Here is a 22,265-nt window from a genome sequence, read left to right on the forward strand (position 1 = left end):
GAGTTGGCATCGAGGTTTGTTGCATGGATTGGTTCCTGAGCTAGAGTTATTATGGTGTGGTGTGCAGTTACTGGTGAGAATATGTTTCAGGTTGGCAGGTTGTCTGTGGGCAAGGATTGGCCTGCCACCCAAGGCCTGTGAAAGTGTGGGATCATTGTCCAGGATGGGTTGTAGAGCCTTGATGATGCGTTGGAGGGGTTTTAGCTGGGGGCTGTATGTGATGGCCAGTGGAGTCCTGTAGGTTTCTCTCTTGGGTTTGTCTTGCAGTTATTTATGCGAACTCATGGCCTGACTGATATTGCTATTGAATGATATCAACCAGTTAAGAACATAGGAATTTCCATACTGGACCAGACTTATGGTCTATTTAGTCCAGTATCTTGTCCATGACAGTGGCTGACACCAAACACTTCAGGAAAAGATATAAAAACCTTACAGTGCATAATTATGAAGTAATCTACCTATAGGGGAAGCTTTTTTCTAATCCTCAACCTCATTTGTCTTTTGCCCTGAGAATGAAAGCTCGAGTTCCATAGGTATATTGTATGTTGTGTAAACAGCATTGGCTCTTATTAGTGTTAGTTTTTGATTTTCAGTGTTACTAATGTCCTTCTATTCTTGTGGTATGAAAGAAGGTAAACATTAGCACCTGATTAACCATCTTTACACCATTCATTATTTTGCTACTCTAGTCACTGATTATGAATAAGGCTATGGTTTTGTCATAAAGGTCACTGAATCTATGACTTACAAAGACCTCTGTGACTTCAGCCCTGGGAGCTGCAGGGTCCCACTGCCTCCCGCAGTGACAGGGAGTTGTAAGGTACCCACCCCCTGGCCCAAGCTCTCAGCCACCATGGGCAGCAGGAATACCCTGCAGCTCCTGGCCATTGCAGCAGATGGGGGATCCCTGCAGTACCCTGCCATGGGACAAGGGGATCCTGGCCGCTCCACGCCACGGGGCAAAGGGATCCTGGAGCTCTGGGCCCCCAGCCACCGCACAGCTGCGTAGCACCTTCCCATTTTATCATGGATATTTTTAGTAAAAGTCAGGCACAGGCTTCTGTGCATTTTTCTTTGTTGCCCATGACCTGTCTGTGACTTTTACTAAACATATCCATGACAAAATCTTAGCTTTAATTATGAACAACCATTCTTTTTTGGGAAGCATCTTAGTTACTCTGCTGCTGCAAGGAATCCTCACAATCCAAGTAAATGCTAATAACAAGGAAATTGGAATACATATTGGTGGCAGAGAGATTAACATGAACGGAGTCTGTGAAAGTTTGAATGCTTTAGGGCCTCATCTCATGAGTTGCTGAGCACCCATTGCTCCTGTGGAAGACAGTAGACTAGAGAGCACTCAGCACCTTGCAGAACGGAGTCCTTACGTTACCAAACATTATAACCCACTGCTTAAGAGAGCAGTAAGTGGTACATCCTTGCATGGATCAATGAGAGGAAAGGCAATTGATGCTTTAATGTCTGTGACCCTTTGAGTAGGAACAAATCTGTGAATGCTAAAATGTTACATCATTAAAACATACTGCTATAACTGATTTAAACATATCCATTGTGAGAAATGACTCTGAACTGACATGCGTGGATCAGAGAAATTGGTGTGAAAAATGGAAGCACAATTAATTTTTAAATAAAACACTGATTTGTTTAATTGTGCTTGTAATAATGGCCTCATTAGGATGCAGAAACTTGATGGTGACATTGCATTTCACTGCTGTTCAAAGAGACAAAGGTTCAGTTGTAGGTTTGAAGCTGTTGTCACTAAGGCCAGGGAAAGTTGAGCAGCTTGGGAACTTGATGATGCTAGTATTTTGGAAGCTACGTTAGCTGCATTTCTCTCAGGCTACTGCAGCACGTTCACTTACGTTGTCAGTTTTGGTTAAGTTTCCATCCTCTTCCCACTGTGCTTAGTTAGAAGCAAAATGACTGAGCAGATACCATTTTGACTGGGAGAAATAATAGCATGAGGGAAGGATATGGGAAAGTTCTGACATTGTTGCACTAAGACCATGATCTGAAGTGCCTGTTTAGGGAAACTTGCAATATAAACAACCCCAATTTTTCTCAGTTCCCTTTTTATTATGGTTCTTGTCCACGTTATCCCCTGCCTTAATGCACTGAATATTCTTTGGAAATCTTATCTCCAGTGCTACGCTAGTGAATAGCTTTTGAACTTGTGTAGCTTTTACACATCAGGTAACCAGTATGAGAATTGTTTGTCTGCCCCTCTCACAATCAAGTCCTTAGTGTAAACCCTTAGAATTCTTCCTATTCAAACTAGCCATTGGGATGACTATTGGAACATTCCTTGCAGCAGGGGCAGTCCTTATTATAAGTCAAGTTACTTAATAGACCTCTGATGCAAGAAAGCTTTCTGTCAGATTCTTTCCTACCCACTGCACCCATTACACTGAAACAAGACATGTTTACCTCACACAGGCCTCATTTATAAGTCCCTAAGGAGGAAAGGGTATTCATGGATGTAACGGAGCGCATTCACCTCTTGTGAGCGCTCCCTTGGCCAAGTGTGCATGCCTGCACACACGCTCTCTCTCTGAGGATAAAGCAGCACCCCAGGGCTCCCTCCCTGGAGACAATGTCTTCACCCTCTTGGAGCTTCCTGGCTACAATTCTGTAGTTCAGTTCCCCTTCTGGGGTGCCTCACTGTCCAGGTTGCTTCCCCCCACTGGCTAATAGGGGGTGGGGAAGAGACACGGGCCTGCTGGTTTCTCACCTAAGTGAAGACTCTTAATGTCGTAACATCCTCTTTGAGTGGGTAGGGGATACTGGGTCTGCTGTCTCCACCAGAGTCTGTTCTGGGGCCCAATGGTGGGCAGCTACATCCAACACCATGGGGTGCTAAGCTGCTGCCCCCCTCCCATACCCTAGACCACTTCCTACTGCAGTCTCCTTTAGCTTCGTAGAGTAAATCATTTCAATCAAAGCTCTGACCCCCACATTCAGTCACTTCCCTCTACTTGGTGGGTTTGCACAGGTCTGTGTTGTCAGGTCTTAGACAATGAGCTCCTGGGCAGTACTCTTCCCTCCAAGCAGCCACCTGCTCCCTTCCACTGCCTGCCTCTGAACTGCTCTGCTCCCCTTTTGTGCTTCCACTTTGTGCAGGCTTTGCAAGTATGGCTGGGCAGAGATACCTGGGCCCAGAGCTGTTCCTTAATCCCTTGCTCCTCAGTGTGGGCTTTACATATCCCATCACATTTGAGCAAGTCATTCTATGTGCCTCCATTTGTAAAATGGGGATATTCATTGTGCACAGGATCACATATTAAACACATTATCGCCACTAATTGTGATTGAGTATTTTTATTTGGCCTAAATACCTTTCTGCCTTCAGAAGCCCTGATCAAGAACTTTTCCATGAAGGGGCATTGCTAGTTATCAATTAGTTGCCTGGTGTCTCCTAACAATGCTTATACAATGTCCCTTGAAAGACTGGACTTTTTACAGGCCATCTAAATTGGTTTCCCAAGCAGAATAAGAGATGGATGCCTGACATTCCAGAATATGTAAGGTGACAGGCACTGTTGGAACTATACTATTAATCCATTTTATGTAAGGACACTGACTTCTTCATCCTCTTGTGATTGCCCTTGTCCTAAATCCTTAGGGAAGTGAATGACTCTGCCTCTGTTCCAAAAAGGCAAACAACTCCCAAGTTGGAGTCCCTTGAGAAGAAGACAGGTGCTTTTATATCACAGAAGGCTATTTATTCTCTAGACTTTGTAACACTTTTTAATTATTGATGTAACTCAGAGAGGAGGACAGAGGAAGCCAATAATTTATTCCCACTGAAGAAAGGGAGCATGTAATTGATTGCCTTGCTAACCCCACCAGAATATTTTGTAAAGCTTAAAAATTTGCATTTTATGGAATTTTATTTCAATGACAGTGTGATCAGAAGACAGATACTGGAGATATTTGGTAAAGAACAGAGAAAAACAGAATCAAGTGAGAGATGATATTTGAATGAGTTAAACCACCAAAAGAAACAAGATTGCGAGCCAGAACCCAGCCCCTAATTCATTCCCTTTTACCCATTCTGACAGCATGAAGACTGTCTTAGAGAATTTCCCTGGATAACATAAAGCTGGCATAACTGGCTGTATGTCATCCACTGCTGGCCCTACAGTATTCTGGACACGCAGAGGTACTTGTGACCTTTCTGTACACTGGCAATTATAATCGGCTGATCAGCCCCAAAGGGCTCTTCCAGCGGGCGCTAGTTAGAGCCACTCTGACTTGTACCCTGTCCTTTGCTTAAAGATGGGGTGGGGAATGGATAGCTCCACATTGTTCCCATACATAGAGTACAGCTCAGGTGCACTTGGCCCTGTGTCTTTCAGAATGCTGACTGTAAAATGGCTTCTTGAGTCTAGACAGCTGCTCTTTTTATGAGTAACTGTTTTTCTTGACCTGTGTAGCTCCTAGAAATCTTATGAGGACCCATTCTGCTCTCAGTTAGACCTGTCTAAGCCTGCAACTTCATTAAGGTCAGTGGTTTGGTGTGAAGTCAACAGAGTTATTTCATGATTAACGTTGATGTAACTGAGGCTATGTCTACACTAGAGAGCTTAAAGCATCACAGCTGAAAGCTCTCCCATCACTATAATTAAACCACCCCTAATGAGCTGTGGGAGCAGCTCTTCCACCGACATAGCATTTTGCACACTGCCACTTAGGCCAGGCAGCAAAGAATCCTGTGGCACCTTATAGACTAACAGACGTTTTGGAGCATGAGCTTTCGTGGGTGAATACCCACTTCGTCAGATGCATGTAGTGGAAATTTCCAGGGGCAGGTATATATATGCAGGCAAGCTAGAGATAATGAGGTAGTTCAATCAGGGAGGATGAGGCCCTGTTCTAGCAGTTGAGGTGTGAAAACCAACGGAGGAGAAACTGGTTCTGTAATTGGCAAGCCATTCACAGTTTTTGTTTAATCCTGAGCTGATGGTGTCAAATTTTCAGATGAACTGAAGCTCAGCAGTTTCTCTTTGAAGTCTGGTCCTGAAGTTTTTTTGCTGCAGGATGGCTACCTTAAGGTCTGCTATAGTGTGGCCAGGGAGGTTGAAGTGTTCTCCTACAGGTTTTTGTATATTGCCATTCCTAATATCTGATTTGTGTCCATTTATCCTTTTCCGTAGCGACTGTCGAGTTTGGCCGATGTACATAGCAGAGGGGCATTGCTGGCATATGATGGCATATATTACATTGGTGGACGTGCAGGTGAATGAACCGGTGATGGTGTGGCTGATCTGATTAGGTCCTGTGATGGTGTCGCTGGTGTAGATATGTGGGCAGAGTTGGCATCGAGGTTTGTAGCATGGATTGGTTCCTGAGCTAGAATTCCTATAGTGCGGTGTGCAGTTACTGGTGAGAATATGTTTCAGGTTGGCAGGTTGCCTGTGGGCAAGGACTGGCCTGCCACCTAAGGCCTGTGAAAGTGTGGGATCATTGTCCAGGATGGGTTGTAGATCCCTGATGATGCGTTGGAGAGGTTTTAGCTGGGGACTGTATGTGATGGCCAGTGGAGTCCTGTTGGTTTCTTTCTTGGGTTTGTCTTGCAGTAGGAGGCTTCTGGGTACGTGTCTGGCTCTGTTGCTTTGTTTCCTTATTTCCTCGTGCGGGTATTGTAGTTTTGAGAATGCCTGGTGGAGATTTTGTAGGTGTTGATCTCTGTCTGAGGGGTTAGAGCAGATGCGGTTGTACCTCAATGCTTGGCTGTAGACAATGGATCGTTTGATGTGCCCAGGATGGAAGCTGGAGGCATGAAGGTAGGCATAACGGTCGGTAGGTTTTCTGAATAGGGTGATGTTAATGTGACCATCACTTATTTGCACCGTGGTGTCTAGGAAGTGGACCTCCCGTGTAGATTGGTCCAGGCTGAGGTTGATGGTGGGGTGGAAGCTGTTGAAACATATTCTCACCAATAACTGCACACCACACCATAGGAACTCTAGCTCAGGAACCAATCCATGCAACAAACCTCGATGCCAACTCTGCCCACATAACTACACTAGCGACACCATTACAGGACCTAACCAGATTAGCCATACCATCACCGGTTCATTCACCTGCACGTCCACCAATGTAATATATGCCAGCAATGCCCCTCTGCTATGTACATCGGCCAAACTGGACAGTCACTACGGAAAAGGATAAACAGACACAAATCAGATATCAGGAATGGCAATATACAAAAACCTGTAGGAGAACACTTCAACCTCCCTGGCCACACTATAGCAGACCTTAAGGTGGCCATCCTGCAGCAAAAAAACTTCAGGACCAGACTTCAAAAAGAAACTGCTGAGCTTCAGTTCATCTGCAAATTTGACACCATCAGCTCAGGATTAAACAATGACTGTGAATGGCTTGCCAATTACAAAACCAGTTTCTCCTCCGTTGGTTTTCACACCTCAACTGCTAGAACAGGGCCTCATCCTCCCTGATTGAACTACCTCATTATCTCTAGCTTGCCTGCATATATATACCAGCCCCTGGAAATTTCCACTACGTGCATCTGACGAAGTGGGTATTCACCCACGAAAGCTCATACTCCAAAACGTCTGTTAGTCTATAAGGTACCACAGGATTCTTTGCTGCTTTTACAGATCCAGACTAACACAGCTACCCCTCTGATACTTAGGCCAGGGTAACTTACGTTGGTCTGGGGGGCGGTGTTTTTTTCACACCCTGAGCAACATACATTTTGCTGACCTAAGTGGTAATATAGACGTGGCCTTACTGAGAGCAGTATTTAGCCCTCTGTTGTGCTTTCTACCATTTAGTTACTTTTCTGGAATGAACATGTTTCAGTGACTCCAATTTTAAAGTATTTTTCGAGACAGAAATTAATTCTGCTTTTGAAGGGTTTGGATTCACAGTGAAACAAATGAGAAAAGGAAAGGAAACTTACAGTGAGGGGTAATGGGAAGTGATCATATTCCAAATAAAACTTGCATTCATATACTGGATTAGAGCAAATCAACAGTTACCTGGCAAACACTAAGCAAGAAGTCATTGATCACTTTAAATTGTGTGTACTCCCGAGATGCAGTCCAGTGCAGATGTTAATCATTAACCCTGCAGCAGGTTGAAGTGTGGAGACAGATGTTCCTGAAGCAGTTTTATATTTTTAAACAAAGAGAATAAAGATATGAAATAGACAAATAAATTGAGAAGAACAAAACAGCCAGCTAGAACAAGACTCCGGTGAAATAGGCCTAATAAAATTGTTGTAGTTAAACATACATTAATTTGTATCCCTGAATGCATGTTTTTCCCAATGATATCTTTTGAATTTCCCTCAGAGTATATTGTTTTGATGTATGGATTTTCCTGACTTATTATGGCATTTTAATCAACAGTTCAATGATGTGATAATATTCTTAAGACAGAAAAATAAAAGTGACATTTGTTTAGACATAATTAATGAAATATTTATGTTGCATGAGACTATGTGATAAAACCTTGTTCTCTTAGTCCATTTGCTTCTGATTACATTTGTGATTTTTTTATATGACCAGACATTCTGACGCCAGCTATTTTACACTGAGCAGATGTCATGTAGTAAAAATGGGTGCCAGATGCTAGAAGCCACAAGGGTAATTTGTTTAAGAGCTGGCTCAGACTTTTTGCATTCAATTACACCACATGGTGAGCCTTATACAATCATTTAAGTAATATGGGTAACTTCAGATATGCTTTTTAATAACAAATTTCATTTCTGAATGCATTTTGAGCATCATGCTACATAGATGGCGTTTAAGGAATTAATTGATTGATACATAATACTGGTATGTTTAAAAAAGAATTCCAGATGACAAGCAGCAAAGGCTTTGGACAGTGGCCAAAAATTTAATTAACATGATCAGCCAAATTTCCAAATTGCCTTTAGGTGCAAACTAATAAAGCTCAGGGCAGGTGCACTATGCAAGTGGCTAGGGTGAATGTCCATATGTCTCAAGGGAGAGTACTTCCTGCTTTACTTTGTTCCTGCATTTTAGGCTCTGAACACTTATCTGTCAAAAAACAAGTGACTGCGTGGTGTTCTTCGTCTGATGGTGAATTTGAACACAAGCCTTCAATAGCACTTAAGGTAACCTTTACTTAGAGACAAAAGGAAGCTTTCACTGTTGAATTATACTTAAGATTTGTGTGATTTTGATTTTAAAATAGAACAGTTTTGGGGGGTGTTGACATGTAAACCTAGTATTGTAATATATAACGGATTGAACTGCATCAGGTCTCTTTCCGGAAGACAGGTACCAGAATTTCTTGTACCTGTCAGAACTGTCCCCCCACCCCAGGTTATAGGAACTTTGACAGAGATGGATTTAATTTGAATAACAGACGTGCTTTACATAAACCACTTTGAAGCTGCATTTCTTAAGTGGTTTTAATATGTAGCCCAACAAACAAACCGTTGAAAACATTAAAACAAACAGATGCAGGTTTCCCTTGGGGAAACACCACTTCATTTAAAAAGAACTACAGGCAGATTGCATGGATAATGTTATATTTATTCTAATCAGAAATATTAAATGAGCCATGCAGTCCCATCTCGAAATTATACCCCCAAAATGTCTTCTGAATACTGGGCTCAGATAGGTCTAGCTGTGTTTCTGTATCTCACAGGAAATAAGAGAGCTAAAATACCAATGAGGTTTTGCTCTTCATCTCTTACTTGGAGAGAGAGATTCTGTAGGCTGAATGGCTCATCAGAGACTTGTTTATCCTTTCCCTGAAAGTGGAGGGGCATCAGTAAGTAGCATCAGTAGATGGCCTAACTAGAGAGGTTGCTTGATTAGGAGGTGGCATTGTGAGGAGTTGTTTTTTTCTTTAAATTAGGCAAGTTAATATTGGTAGTGTAACCCACACACTTGAGTGTGGTGTTCTGTCCCATCTAGTGGTGCGGAAGGAGAGGGAGAGAGAGAGAGAAAATGAGTCTGCTCTAAAGCCTTAGCTAATAGCCTGCTGGCTTTTAGCTTATGCTGTAGAGGCTCGTGCACTAAGCTCCAGAGGTCCCCGGTTTGATCCTGTCCGAGGACGACCAGGGTCTGTTGGCGTTACAGTAGCATGCTGCAACCCAGAAGGATGAACTGAGGTTAAATCAGGCTTGGAATGACCAAAACCTGAAGGGCCCAAAATCCAATAACCTGTTTCCACAGGAATCACAACATTTTGAAATACAAGGGCATGACACTTTTTGGGCTTACCTGAGGTGTCTAGGGTATATCCCAGCCACTAGCCCACAGCAGGAAGAAGCCCTGTCTCTGCCAACCAGGGGAACACTCTTTAGCCACTAGCTGCTGGCAACAAAGGCACTCTGCTTCAGGCTCCACGAGACCTACTTTTTCCTCCTGCAGGCTAGCAGTTTACACACCCCACTTTGTTACACTGGAGTGCCTAGTCCCCTATCTTCCGGGCACCCGCAGTGTACTCCTATCTGCTGTCTCTGTAGAAGCAATGCAACCCAATACACTGGTTTCACCTCAATTTGACACTCTCCTTAACACAAGGCACTTTAGACTTGTTTATAGTGAAACCAAATTGAAGTTTATTTAACAGCGCTGGAGCTACATATCCAAAAAACAGCAAGTATAAGAGTTTGGAGACACAAGGTTACAAATAAAAGAGAACCCTAAAACGCAATCTATAGCCTATACTTATTAGACAGAAAAGTAACTTTTCAATAAGGTATTTCTCACCCAATGGTTAGTCCTTGCAGCACTTGTCTAATTCAGAAAAGTGGAATCCTTTAATGAAACCCACCGACAGGCAGAATTTCTCCTCTGTAATGGATAACAACTTGTTGCCATTTATTCTGCTCTTATGCAGATACAGGCTATTGTCTCTTAGCCCAGGAGGCCCCCCTCTTCAGAGAGCTCTCATGGGGTTCCTTTGTGTCAAGTCTGCACCTGGTCCAGGCAGTAGACCAAGTGTTGTCTCCATGGATGCCCATTTTGCTCAGCATTGATTGAGTTAGCCATGAGACCCTGCCTCACCTCAGGTGACAAGTCTCACTTCAACAGTTTTGCAACTTAATATGCTACATTTTGCATGTCTTTTAAACTGTTTCCCATGCAAACATCTCACAATAACCGTGACAATCAGCTAGTTCTTAGCTTTCGGCAGAAACCAGCCACGACCCTCTTCAGTGGAATATTGAGAAGTTGGTCAGACACAGAGGTAATATACCTGCCTGGGTATGTCTGTGTCAAAAAGGGCAAAGATGTATTGAGGAAGCAAGGCAACAAACCCACTAGTGTATTTTTCAAAGGCGCAGATGAATATTTTGAAGGACTCTCCAAACCAATGCAACGAAGGGTAAACTGATCTGTTCCATTTGACCCCGATCTTTCCCTCCCAAATTCATCAAAAGATGTGCAAGAAATATCAGTTTAATCTTTGCAAAAACTTGGCTTAGAGGGGAGGACTTGAAAAGTAGAAAGGGTGGCCCCTTTCTTCAGTTCTCAAGTTACATTCGTCTTTTAACTGCTGCTCCTCCCACTGCTCCTACCTACAATTCCCCAACAAACATGTCTCAGAGAGTTGAGGAGACATTTCCAGGAAGGCAGAGGTTCTCCCACATGTCCATCCACATGTACTGGCTCACCTACGTGGAATGGAGATGCAGCAAATGCTTCCCCCTCACTTTGATGTTTGAGGCTGCCAGCTATATTATATAATTTTTTTATTATTATTATTTTTACCAATTATGGGCTATAGCAGTGTTTCAAAGTTTTCCTGGATATTTTGTGTTGAAGACATCGTTTGTTTGTAAAAGAAAAATGAGTAAGTGATGGTTGAGAGACAGATCTTATTAAACTCAAACACTAGAAGCTTCAAAGAATAAAGACCTTTAAATAAACAAAACCAAAAAACACAGTGTGAGGCGAAAGAACCAGAAAAAGAAAATGAAATAGAAAAAAACAGTGGATTAAATGAAATACAGAAAACATATAGGTGAAAAAGAACAAAGAAAACAAATACAGGCATGAATTGAACAGGAATGAGTTTCAAGAATTCAAACAGCAGCAGGCACAAAGGGGCATACGGTAATGAGCAAAGACTAGCACTTACATATGTCAGGTTGAATATGGTGTAAATGACAAACTATAGCACAAACCAGTGGCAGTGACTGGCATTTCTTGCCCTATTTTTAGTCACATCCACTATTAAATGTATCAATTCATCTCAGTTGGAGCCCAGTGCAAGTTTACATACCAGTTTTGCCTAGTATCTTACAGGTGTTGCCATTCTCCACTGACAAAACCGAAGAGAAACTGAAATGTAGCATTCTGAGAGAACTGGCTTCTAGACTTCTATTTTCTTGTCTATTATTCTCTTATTTCCTGTCTGTCTTTTTCCTTGAGTGGGAAATCATGACTGGTCTTGAAACATTTTCAGATCATATAAGTGAGGAACAAGATTAAACAGTGTATGCCACTCCCTCTATGAATCCTTTAACAATTGCTTTGTGGTACTTCTTGGAGGGCATTGCAGTGGTCAGTGATTTGTGTCCATAAAAATGTTCCCATTGCAACATACCTGTAACTTGAAAAATGAAGGGTGTTGGTTATCACTGGGAAGAGAGGGGACAGAAAAGAAAAGGGTGCTCTTTAATGGCAATAATTAAGCTGCTTTTGGAGAAGACAAACATTATCTGGTTTCAGATGCTAACATGATTGTTGCACTGCTTCAAACTACATCAATCTTGTTACATTACAAGCTGCCCAAAGTGAACTGTTGTTGTATAATATGATTGACTTCAGAATTGATTAATAAACAGAGGGCGAGATCCTCTTCTGGTATAAATTGGCATAGCTCCATGGACTTCAGTGGAGCCACACTAACTGGGGATAAAGCCCAGTGGTTTTTGGAAAGCATATTTTTACATATAATATAAAATTTTAACAAACAAATGATTACTTACAGAAAGGAACTGAGTATTTAGTGACTGTTTGGATACAGTAAAAAATAGGTCATGGTACTTTCTGTTCTCTGGTAACCATGATGTTCACAGAAGTTCTTGTGAGATGTGTGGTCAGAGGTGTGTAGTTGTGTAGCTCTATTGATTCAATTTTCCCTTCATTGACAGAAATAGCTAATGCTTAACTAGGGATGCAGTGAGGGTCTTTCTGATACTGTCTTAATGGCTGAGAATAAACCTAGCTGAGTGAATCAAAAACTACTTAACATTTGTAGCTGGCAAAAGTCTCTGAAAATCTACGATGACTAAGTACAGGGTATTGATTACCTTCTTTTCTCCCCTTACTCTTGTAGGCAAAAAGGACCCTTAGAAGAAGGAGAAAACTAGAAAAGGAAACAAAGCAACTGGTTAAACAAGAGGAGCTGAAAAGACTTCATAAAGCCCAGGTGACAAAGTAAAACTGAGCTCATGTCACACTTTTGGGTATTTTGTGGGTGGGGGAGAACAGAGGGTGATGAGGGATGGGGGTGGAGTATGTAGTGTGAGGATATTTGTCCTTTTAAATAATTTTGTGAGCCCTCTAGTGATGCTAACTGTGTTTTATGTTGCAGAAGCTCTCGGAAAGCATTCAGAGCAGCAAGATGTACGCAGCTAGTCCTGCATGTTTAGCTATAGTTAGTAAAGATGATTTATTTGGAACTCAGCTGTAGCTTCTTCATACTATTTTTATGTCATATAAAAAGCAAAAGATGTATGAACCCCTAACTCAGGAATACAGTGGACTAGAGAGGGACTGCAAAGACCAGTGAAATTGAAACAACAAGGGTCTGCAAGTGAACTGCTAATTTAGAAAGGATAAAAAGGGATACTACCCTATTACTATACACTAGAGAGGATTAGGAAAAACAAATTATTTTTTTCCTGTGCCTCAGTTCCCCTACCTGTACAATTGGAATATTAATTCTTCCTTTAATTGTGCAATATCATGGCCCTCTGTAAAGGCTCTTTCTCCAGACAAAGCAGAAGGAACTCTAGATTCTGTCTGTGGTGACTTATACAATTGTGCACTTGACCCCTCCTATTACAAGTATCTGTCATGCAGTGTTTTGTGAGCACACTTCTCAATGTGTTGATTTCAAATGGTATCTGATTCTAATGTGCCAAAATCACAGGTCATAGTTAACTCCCTTAACACATCTGCATATGAGTTGCATTCTCTGTCTGAATTTGCATTGTTCAGGTATTACAGGCTAGATTTTCAAAAGTGCTCAGCTCCCATTTTGGCTCCTAAATGAACTTTTCAATGGGATCTGCTGGGTGCTAAATTCTGACTCTACAAATTTGTGGAGCATCGAAGGCCACTTTTGCCTGTTCAGACATACCTTTCTTTAAGGCAGGGATTGTCTCTCACTATATGTTCGTACAGTCTCTGTTTCAGTTGGGGCCTCTAGGTGTTACTATAGTACAAAGAGTAAATATGTATATATAATTAGCATGTGCATTTGGAGGGGGAGGGATAGCTCAGTGGTTTGAGCATTGACCTGCTAAACCCAGCATTGTGAGTTCAATCCTTGAGCGGCCACTTAGGGATCTGGGGCAAAAATCAGTACTTGGTCCTGCTAGTGAAGGCAGGGGGCTGGACTCAATGACCTTTCAAGATCCCTTCCAGCTCTAGGAGATAATATATATTATTATTATTATTATTACTATTACTAAGTATTATAATAATATAAATATATATACACTATATAATGAGAAGTGAAATTGAAATCTCTGGAATTTTTAGTGTCTTTTCTGCTGATTTATTGTACTTTAAATGAATAGGTATTTTGCACTTGAACCTGTTACATTTTTCTCAATATTTTACATAGAACCTATTACATTTTCTTTGTATTTTAGAAAATATTAGACTGATCATTACTGAGAAATCAATGACGAAATAGAAGTAACTACAAAAGAAGAAAATCCACATGTGCTTAATGTATTTTTTGTAAAAAATGAAATAGTAAAAATGAAACTAAACAAGTAAACAAAATCCCTGGGAGGTGGGGACACATTATAAGTGTCTTCCCTTATTTTATGGCGGTACAGTAATAAACATTTTCAGAAAGTGCCCAGTGATTTTGAGTGCCCAACTTTGGACACCTTGACAGGACCTGAATTTAAGGAAATATGAGGCACCTACCGTGGCCCTTTAAAGGTGTGTCAGATTGGGCAATGGATGCTTTTGAAAATAGTTGGCCTACAATATGGCCGTACCTTCTAAACATGTCTAAGTCAGTTCATCTGAGGGTTACCTGTGTAGTGCCAGTTAATGGGAATTCTGGAGCTATATGCCCTTTTCTTTTCCATATCAAAAGGTTATAGGAGAAGAAAAAATAGCTGAACTATGCTACTCAATTCAGAATAGTAGATAAATCCTTTAAGTTATTTTAGGTACCAATATAGTTCCCATTACCATAGTGTCTGAGTGCCTCATAATCTTTAATATATTTACCTTCACAGCAGCCCTGTGAAGTAGGGAGCTGCTGTTATCCCCATTTTACAGATGGGGAACTGAGGCACAGCAAGACAAAGGGTCAGATTTTTAAATGTACGTAAGCACTTAAAGATGCAGATAGACGCTTAGCGGGATTTTTCAAAAGTGCTTTCAAAAATCCCAAGCGGTGCCTATATATCGATGGTAAATCTGGCCCTCAGCAACTTACCCAAGATCACACTGGAAAACTTTAACAGTAATGGGACCTGAACATGGGTCTCCCAAGTCCTAGGTTAGTGCCCAAACCACTGGGCCGTCCTTCCTTTATGTATTTTAAAGCTGTATTTTTATCTTTTATCATCTTTATAATTCTGCAGGCTATACAGCGCCAACTGGAAGAAGTGGAGGAAAGACAGAGGGCCCTAGAGATAAATGGTGTTAAACTGGAGAGGGAACTGCGAGGAGAATCAGGTAAGTGGGGCAAGAAATTTGTGATTATTCGGTGCCTCTTTAAAAGCAGAGCAGATTTTACAACTCCTGTAAAAGTACAGGTGGTTGGAAAATTTGCCCTGAAACAAGAAATGAGAGAAAATTCATCTATTTTTGTTCTATTTGCCAAGCAACTTTAGATGTTATCAGTTGTGAATTTGTAACTACTGGAACTTGAAGCTGAATCTACTTCCCTCCCATTGTTTAAAATCCTGAGCCTTATTTCATCTACACTACAGAATCAGTAATGTTTCTAGGTCCAGTAACTCAGTTACCAAGCCAGCAGCCTATGCTTAGTAACAAGGTCCTTAACAGCTTCTCTCTGAGTGTCAATAATATGATTACAGTCAGTGACTGAACTGTGGAAATAGCTCAGACAAGCTATATAAAAGGGCAGTGCGTAGTGAGACAGATCTGAACTATGAAATGCTGTTTTCTTATGGACAGGAGAGAATTGGGATTTTTCCCTGCTCCAGTGAAAGGTTAGGTTTTAATTAATCTTGACCCAGCTGTGGAGGGGAGTCAGAGGGTATAAGGTCTCCCCTACATGTCTACATAAGGACTATTCACATTACAGTTCATGCCACAGAAGGATGAGGTGCAGATTCATAGATTTTTAAGACCAGAAGGAACCATTAGATCATTTAGTCTGATTTCCCTGACCGTGCCTAACGTGATGTCTTTCCCTTCTGCCACATGCACTATTGGACAGGGAGGAGGAGGGGAAAGTGGACAGTGGAAGGGAAGAGTTGAGAGTTAGTAGAGCCAAAATGCTGCCTTCCCAAGCGTGAAGACCCTGCACAACTGGCCAGGTGCAAGGGGGGAAGCAAGCTACGCCTCAGAAAAGGGTGACACGACTTCCTCCCCAGAGCAAGGAGAACAAGAGGGACTGTGCCTCTTGGAGATGCAGCTGTTCTCATAGCTCCTCTTGTGGTCAGGACAGCTCGACGCCACCCTTTTTCTAAGGGATGAAATTTCAAGACCAATCTAACCTTAAAGGGTTTGTTGTTTTTTTTTTTTTTAAATAAAACATGAACATAAATGGCTGCCCTGATGCAATCTACCTTCTGAGGAGGTTTGAAAGCTATTTTAGATGTAAAAGGTTGTCTGAAAGCCAACAGTCCTATTGTAAATCTGCTTTTTATATTCTTCCTTGTTACAAGCCAAAACTCCTAAATCACTAGTGTGAGTTTGTGCTAGGGAGTTACACTTTTTTTTTGATGCAACATACAACACTTGGAAAAAGTTGTTTTTATGCTTAGCTGCATAGTATGGTAAAGTCTCTGTACTTTTTTAGTACTGTATTACAAAATCACCATAATAGCAGCAAAACTCTCTGAGGGGGAGAATAAACTCCATTGCTGTAGTGCACAAACACTGAAGTAAAGAATTGGCTCTAGTAGATGTTTGCCCAAGTAAAAACTGTAAGGTCTTCAGTATTTACCCTACTGGTTTATAAAACAAAAATGCCATACAACTGATTGAACTAATCTATTTCAAATGTTATTTAAAAGGCTAATGTCAATTCATCTGTTAACTTACAAAATAAAGATTTATAAGATGGCACCCATCTTACTGTCTTGTTGAAAGGAGAATCCCCAAAGGGTTTTTAGTGTTAGGCCTGGTCTACACTTAAAAAGTAGATCATCTTACTTAGCCATATCATGCAGGGTTGTGAAGATTTTTGTCCCTGTGCGGCCTAGTTGGGTAGACCTCTCCCTTCCCCCACCCCTGGGTAGACATGGCTAAGTCGATGGAATAATTCTGTCAACTACCTCCTCTCGGAGAGGTTGATTATCTACATCAATGGAGAAAAACCCTCCTGCTAATGTAGGAAGTGTCTACCCTATGGCGCTAGAGTGGTACAGCAACAGTGCAATCACTGTGTCGTTGTAACAGCTGTAATGTAGACATACCCTTAGTTATAGGGAAAAAAAGCTATGCTCTTCTCTCTAGGTCTCTGAAAATATGGAAGATCAAAACTCTTCTAACTATAGGGAAACAGGGATACATGCAGAATACCAGAATGGATGGCCCAGAGCCACCTTTTGTTCCCATTATTTTTACAATCACATTTTCTAAAGAAAGCTCATCTGCTGAGAGATTGATGCTCCTCATTCCCTTTTCATCCTTAGTAATTTAATTCCTTTCATTAAGATTAGAGTGCTATTTTTTTCTCCCTGTTGATTTTTTTCATGTGGGTGGCCAGCTACAGATGCAGGCAGATAGGAAAAGGGGTGAGGACTGTTCTGTTTGAATACCTCTTATTGTGTACAATTTCAGGCTGAAATTCTCCAAACTAGAAATCAAAATGTTAATGCTTTGCTGCTTGTAATAACATTTGTGTGACAGTGCCGGATTCAGACAGATAATATTCCATTCATCCTTTTAAAAATGTGCATTATTGTTTAATGAATGACCAGTGCTTATTAGGTTAAGTTGTATTTAAGTAGGCCTGTGCTTATGTAGCTCAAGTGATTTAATAGGTATTATTAAGGTAATTAGAAAATGATCACAGTTAAGCAATAATATTGAGCTGCAAAGGTTGTGAATAACCGCATTTAGAGACAGGCCTGCAAACACTAGTCTTCAGTGACATTTATGCAACTCTCCGCTAATAATTATGTGAGCATGGAATGAAAGGCTCTTTTGTTAGTGGGAGTTATTCATTAGCTACTGAACTGAATTAGAAGAGAACATGCGTGGGTGTGAAACAAACTGCCATGAAGACTGATGAACAAAATGAGGCTTTGATGATCTTGTAATTGTAGTGACAATAATTCATGCATTTAAAGAAAAATAAGAAATAATCAATACTATGAATAATTTTTGGTGGTTTTCCCCCTTCATTTACTTTTTTCTGTGCTAAATACCAAAGAATAAATCATTAATGTACTGCTGCTTTGTTTTCTAGTAACATTTGTGTGGGTTTATAGAGATCTTTTGCCTACAGCAAAAGTCAGTAATATAGGGTTTGAACCACATTTTCAATTGAAATTTGTATAACTCAAATGTTAATTAAACAAGTTGTGAAGGTTGCTAGTAAAAAAAATCTGTGCTGAGGAAGCACCATTAGTCGCTCCATATTTCAGTACATCAGTGAATAGCTTTCTGTAGGCTTGTACTTTTATAGATAGTGTACTCAGGGTTTGTTTGCACTGCTTTTTGGAAAAGGAAAGTTTTTAAAACTGTAAATAGAGTCAGAAATATTAGACCCTTTGAAAGCGTGTGGACAGGAACACATTTTTTCCCAAAAGAACAAGTGGAAGAAGTTGAAGGAAGAGCCTGCTTATTCTCCAACCTTTTGTCTGCAGAAAGATGCTAAGGTGGCAGGGAATTGAAAGTTTGAGAGCCATGTTTAGTAAATGCTGTTTTTAAATAGGCCATCTTAAAGTTGTTACTGTAATAGAAAGAAAAGGACATCTTAATTTCTAATGGAGCCTCAAATGAAAGGAATTTGGATAAATAAAAAGCCACCTTTTTTGCAAAAAAAAAAACATTTTGCAAAAAGACAACCTGGCTTAATAAACAAACACAGGAACTGGCATCCAGTTGACCCTAACAACTTCCCTATCTCATTTGGGTAGTGTGGGGATTACTTAGTTTGTTGTATTGTTCTTGGAAGATATAAACCGTGCAAGTTAAGTAACTATTGGCATTATTATTAATGATAAAAAATAGAGAAGTTCAGTGAGTAAATGCAATGCAGCCTTCAGGACACTAGAGGGCACTCTGTAGGACAGAGGGAAAAAAAACAAAAAGCTACCATTATTACAGCTACAGTAGGTGCTTTTGCTAGAATAAGAGGCATTTTGGCAAACCACATTGCTGTTTGCTTACTTCATTTGAAATACAACTCAAATCTTTTATTAGAGGGAGAAACTGATATTTCATACTATAAGCATGGAAATATTTAAAAAGTAATATTTTTCCAAAATAAAAGTATAGTGTAATTGGCAAAGAGATGGAGGAAGGACAGAGTGTTTACACAAGTGCGGTACATATGCACATCTGTGAAAACAGATTCTCTTGCTAGCAATAAAATAAATGCTCTATTCAAATTTCATTTATAAGAACTGGATGGGGTAAGTGTGTTGTCTGGGTTAAATTCTGGCTGCGTTTCTGGTGTGTGTGTGTGTGTGTGTGTGTGTGTGTGTGTGTGTGTGTGTGTGTGTGTGTGTGTGTGAAAATCCTGCTACATACAGGCATTTAAACTAGACATGTCCCCATTAGAGCGGATTGGAAAAATTCCAACAAAACATTTTTTTTGTCTGAATTTACTGATTCATCCAAATCTATTGACTTTGACAAAGTTCTGCTGGAACCCAGGAATGGCTGAACTGGAATTGTGCCTCATTTTGTGCCAGCTCATCTGCTCAGTATCTCAGTATCCTGCCTGTCAGACTGCCTCAGAGTCGGGGGACCCCAAGGGCTGCTAGAATCCATGACACCAGAACAGCCTACCAGGCAGACTGCCCCAGAACCAGGACTCCATTCCCTTTTGTGGAGAATTTTTAATTATTTGGTTACATTCCAAATTGAATGAATCCATATTTCAAAATACCAAAATCCTCTGGGAAATTGAATTACCTTTCTCCACACAGTTCTAGACATCATATACTTGTACCTTGCTATTCCAGTTAGACAGCTTTGGCTTTCGGGAATGATGATGCCTAACCAAGATGACAAATTTCTATAAGTACACAAATTTTGCTTCATCATATTTTCAAATGGAAAAAGTGGGAGACAATGCTATTATCTCTTGTGCTGCTGCTCCTGGCCCATTAGGTGTGTTACCTCTGTCTTTCTCCTTCCAGATTGTCTATACTTATTCTTTTTCTCAGGTTGTTCTAACCTAATTTAATGACACTCTCGACAGGTCGCCTCTTTGAGGTCTGATCCAGGGACCTCTAAAAACACTTGTCCCTAATTGCTTGAACTAAAGACTCAAGTCCATTAGTTAGAGGCAGTAGCAGTCCACCCACTAGAAAAGGACAAAAAGCCACCCTGTGTTTGCATGTGTTATATTAGCAAACAAAGAGGTAGTGGCTTAACCTAAAAAAATTTTTGGAAGTCACAGCTGCATTCCTTTACCCCTGTCTGTCTGTCTCTCTCTCTCTGACCTGCCCCCCCTCCACACACACTTTTTCTGTCCCATACTTCTTTCCAGTTCTACTCTTCTCGTACTGCCCTGCCAGGGAAGCAGCAGATTGAAGAGCCAACTACCATTCTCTGGGCTGGGAGCTGCTGAACTTGTGGACAGCTCATCTCTTTGTGCCTCCAAGCAGTTCAGCATGATGTGAGTGGGTCTCTCAGATCTTCATCCAGGGGCAAGATGCACAGAGCTGAAATGCATAGTGTACTGCAGGAGAGGAGGATTTGCTGCTTCATGACTGATGAAAGCACTGCTCCGGAGGATTTCAACACAGTGGTATCACTATGTTGTCAAGCCAGAGAGATCAGATGTCCTGGGATTCTATTGAAATGCGGACAGAGTCCTGACATTGGTGGAACTGGCTGGACATTGGAATTGTCCCTCAAAGTTGGGACAATCCTGAAGTAAATTAAGACATCTACATCCTACCTATTCTTATACTTACTCTTATTTATTTTATTTTTCACTGTACAAGCTGAGAGGGAAGTGCACTGCAATATGGACGTGACAGATATTATGGAGACACGTTTCCAGCTTCCTCAGTACTACTGTAGTTAGTAACAGGGGAGCCATATTACAGAGTATTTAACTGTCCCTAAATATTTAAAAATCTAAAAGTGCCCCCTCCCCTCAAAAGTCATCTTAGGCAGGATAACTCTTTCTTTCATTTAGCAAAGAAGAAACTGGAAAATTGGGCAGAAGGGAAAGCTAGAAAGGGGGAAAGAGATGTGTATAGATCAAGTGGGCTCAGATCTTTTGAAAGCCTCTTGGGCCTAGAGATTTTTTTGGCAGGTCTGGCTGGGAAATGGTTGGTAAAATACCAAAGAATCAGTCTAAGGGACGAGTGTATTAATTTTCAAAGATACAAACAACCTGCACCAAGGGGTAGTTGGATATGGTACACAAGCATCCATTTTAGATTCATCCATGCAGGAGGCTTCCTCAGTGCACTGCATCCTCTTTTGAAAATTGAACCATATATATTAATGACCTGTGGGATCCTACTGATGTGAGGAGTACCTACTTCTAACAGAACATTGAAAGGATAGATGATTATGAATAGAGTAGTGCTCAGTGTCAAACTGGCAGGACGTATCTAGTTGGCTCCTACAAGGATCTGTCCTGGGGCCGGTACTATTCAATATTTTCATTAATTACTTGGATAATGGAGTGGAAAGGGTGCTTGAAAAATTTGCAGATGACACCAAGCTTGGAGGGGTTGCAAACACTTTGGAGGACAGGATCAGAATTCAAAATTATCTTGATAAATTGGAGAATTTGTCTGAAATCAACAAGATGCAATAAGGACAAGTACAAATTACTACACTTAAGAAGAAAATATCATATGCTCAACTACAAAATGGAGAATAACTGGCTAGGCAGCTGTACTGCTAAAAAAAGATCAGGGGGGCGTAGTGGATCACAAATTGAATGAGTCACCAGTGTCATGCAGTTGAGAAAATAAACTAACATCATTCTAGAGTATGTTAACAAATGTGTTTGATGGAAAACATAAGAGGTAATTGTCCCAGTCTACTCAGCACTGTGTGAGGCTTCAGCTGAGGTACTGTGTCTAGTTCTGGGTGCCACACTTTAAGAAAGGTATGGACAAATTGGAGTCCAGAGATGAGCAACAAAAATTTTATAAGGTTTAGAAAATCTGACCTATGAGGAAAGGTTAAAAAAGCTGGGCATGTTGAATTTTGAGAAAAGACAACTGGGGTGGTGGGGTGGAGGGAGGAATCTGAAAACAGGTTTCAACTGTATTTAAAATTACAATAAAGAGGACCATGATCAATAGTTCTCCAAGTCCACTGAAGGTAGGGCAAGGAGTAATTGGTTTAATCTGCAGCAAGAGAGATGTAGATTAGATATTACAAAAAAAAATTTTAACTATAAGGATAGTTAAGCACTGGAACAGGTATCCAAAGGGGTTGTGGAATCCCTGCCATTGGAAGTTTTTAAGAACAGGTTACACAAACACCTATCAGGGATGGTCTCAGTATAGTTGGTCCTAACTCAGCACTGGGGGCTGGACTAGATGGCCTCTCGAGTCCCTTTGAGCCCTACGTTTCTGTGATGATGGGCTATTCCAGGTCTTAAAACACAGGTCCATCGATATACCCTGAATGACAGCTTGAAAAGGCCAGGTTTCCATTGCCATCTCTTCT

The 22,265-nt window shown here is 40.9% G+C and overlaps 1 protein-coding gene across 1 annotated transcript in view; it reads left to right on the plus strand.

The window, feature by feature from the left end:
• The window catches only part of LOC127052015 (F-actin-monooxygenase MICAL2-like), a 30,365-nt gene that overhangs the window by 1,189 nt on the left and 6,911 nt on the right, over positions 1-22,265 (plus strand). The window contains exons 2-4 of the mRNA XM_050955171.1: positions 8,043-8,134; positions 12,325-12,417; positions 14,828-14,921. Of these exons, the coding sequence (XP_050811128.1) occupies positions 8,043-8,134; positions 12,325-12,417; positions 14,828-14,921 (279 nt within the window). The remainder of the gene's footprint in view (positions 1-8,042; positions 8,135-12,324; positions 12,418-14,827; positions 14,922-22,265) is intronic.

Source organism: Gopherus flavomarginatus, chromosome 5 (genome assembly GCF_025201925.1).
Source record: "Gopherus flavomarginatus isolate rGopFla2 chromosome 5, rGopFla2.mat.asm, whole genome shotgun sequence".
In the NCBI taxonomy this organism is placed as follows: Eukaryota; Metazoa; Chordata; order Testudines; family Testudinidae; genus Gopherus; species Gopherus flavomarginatus.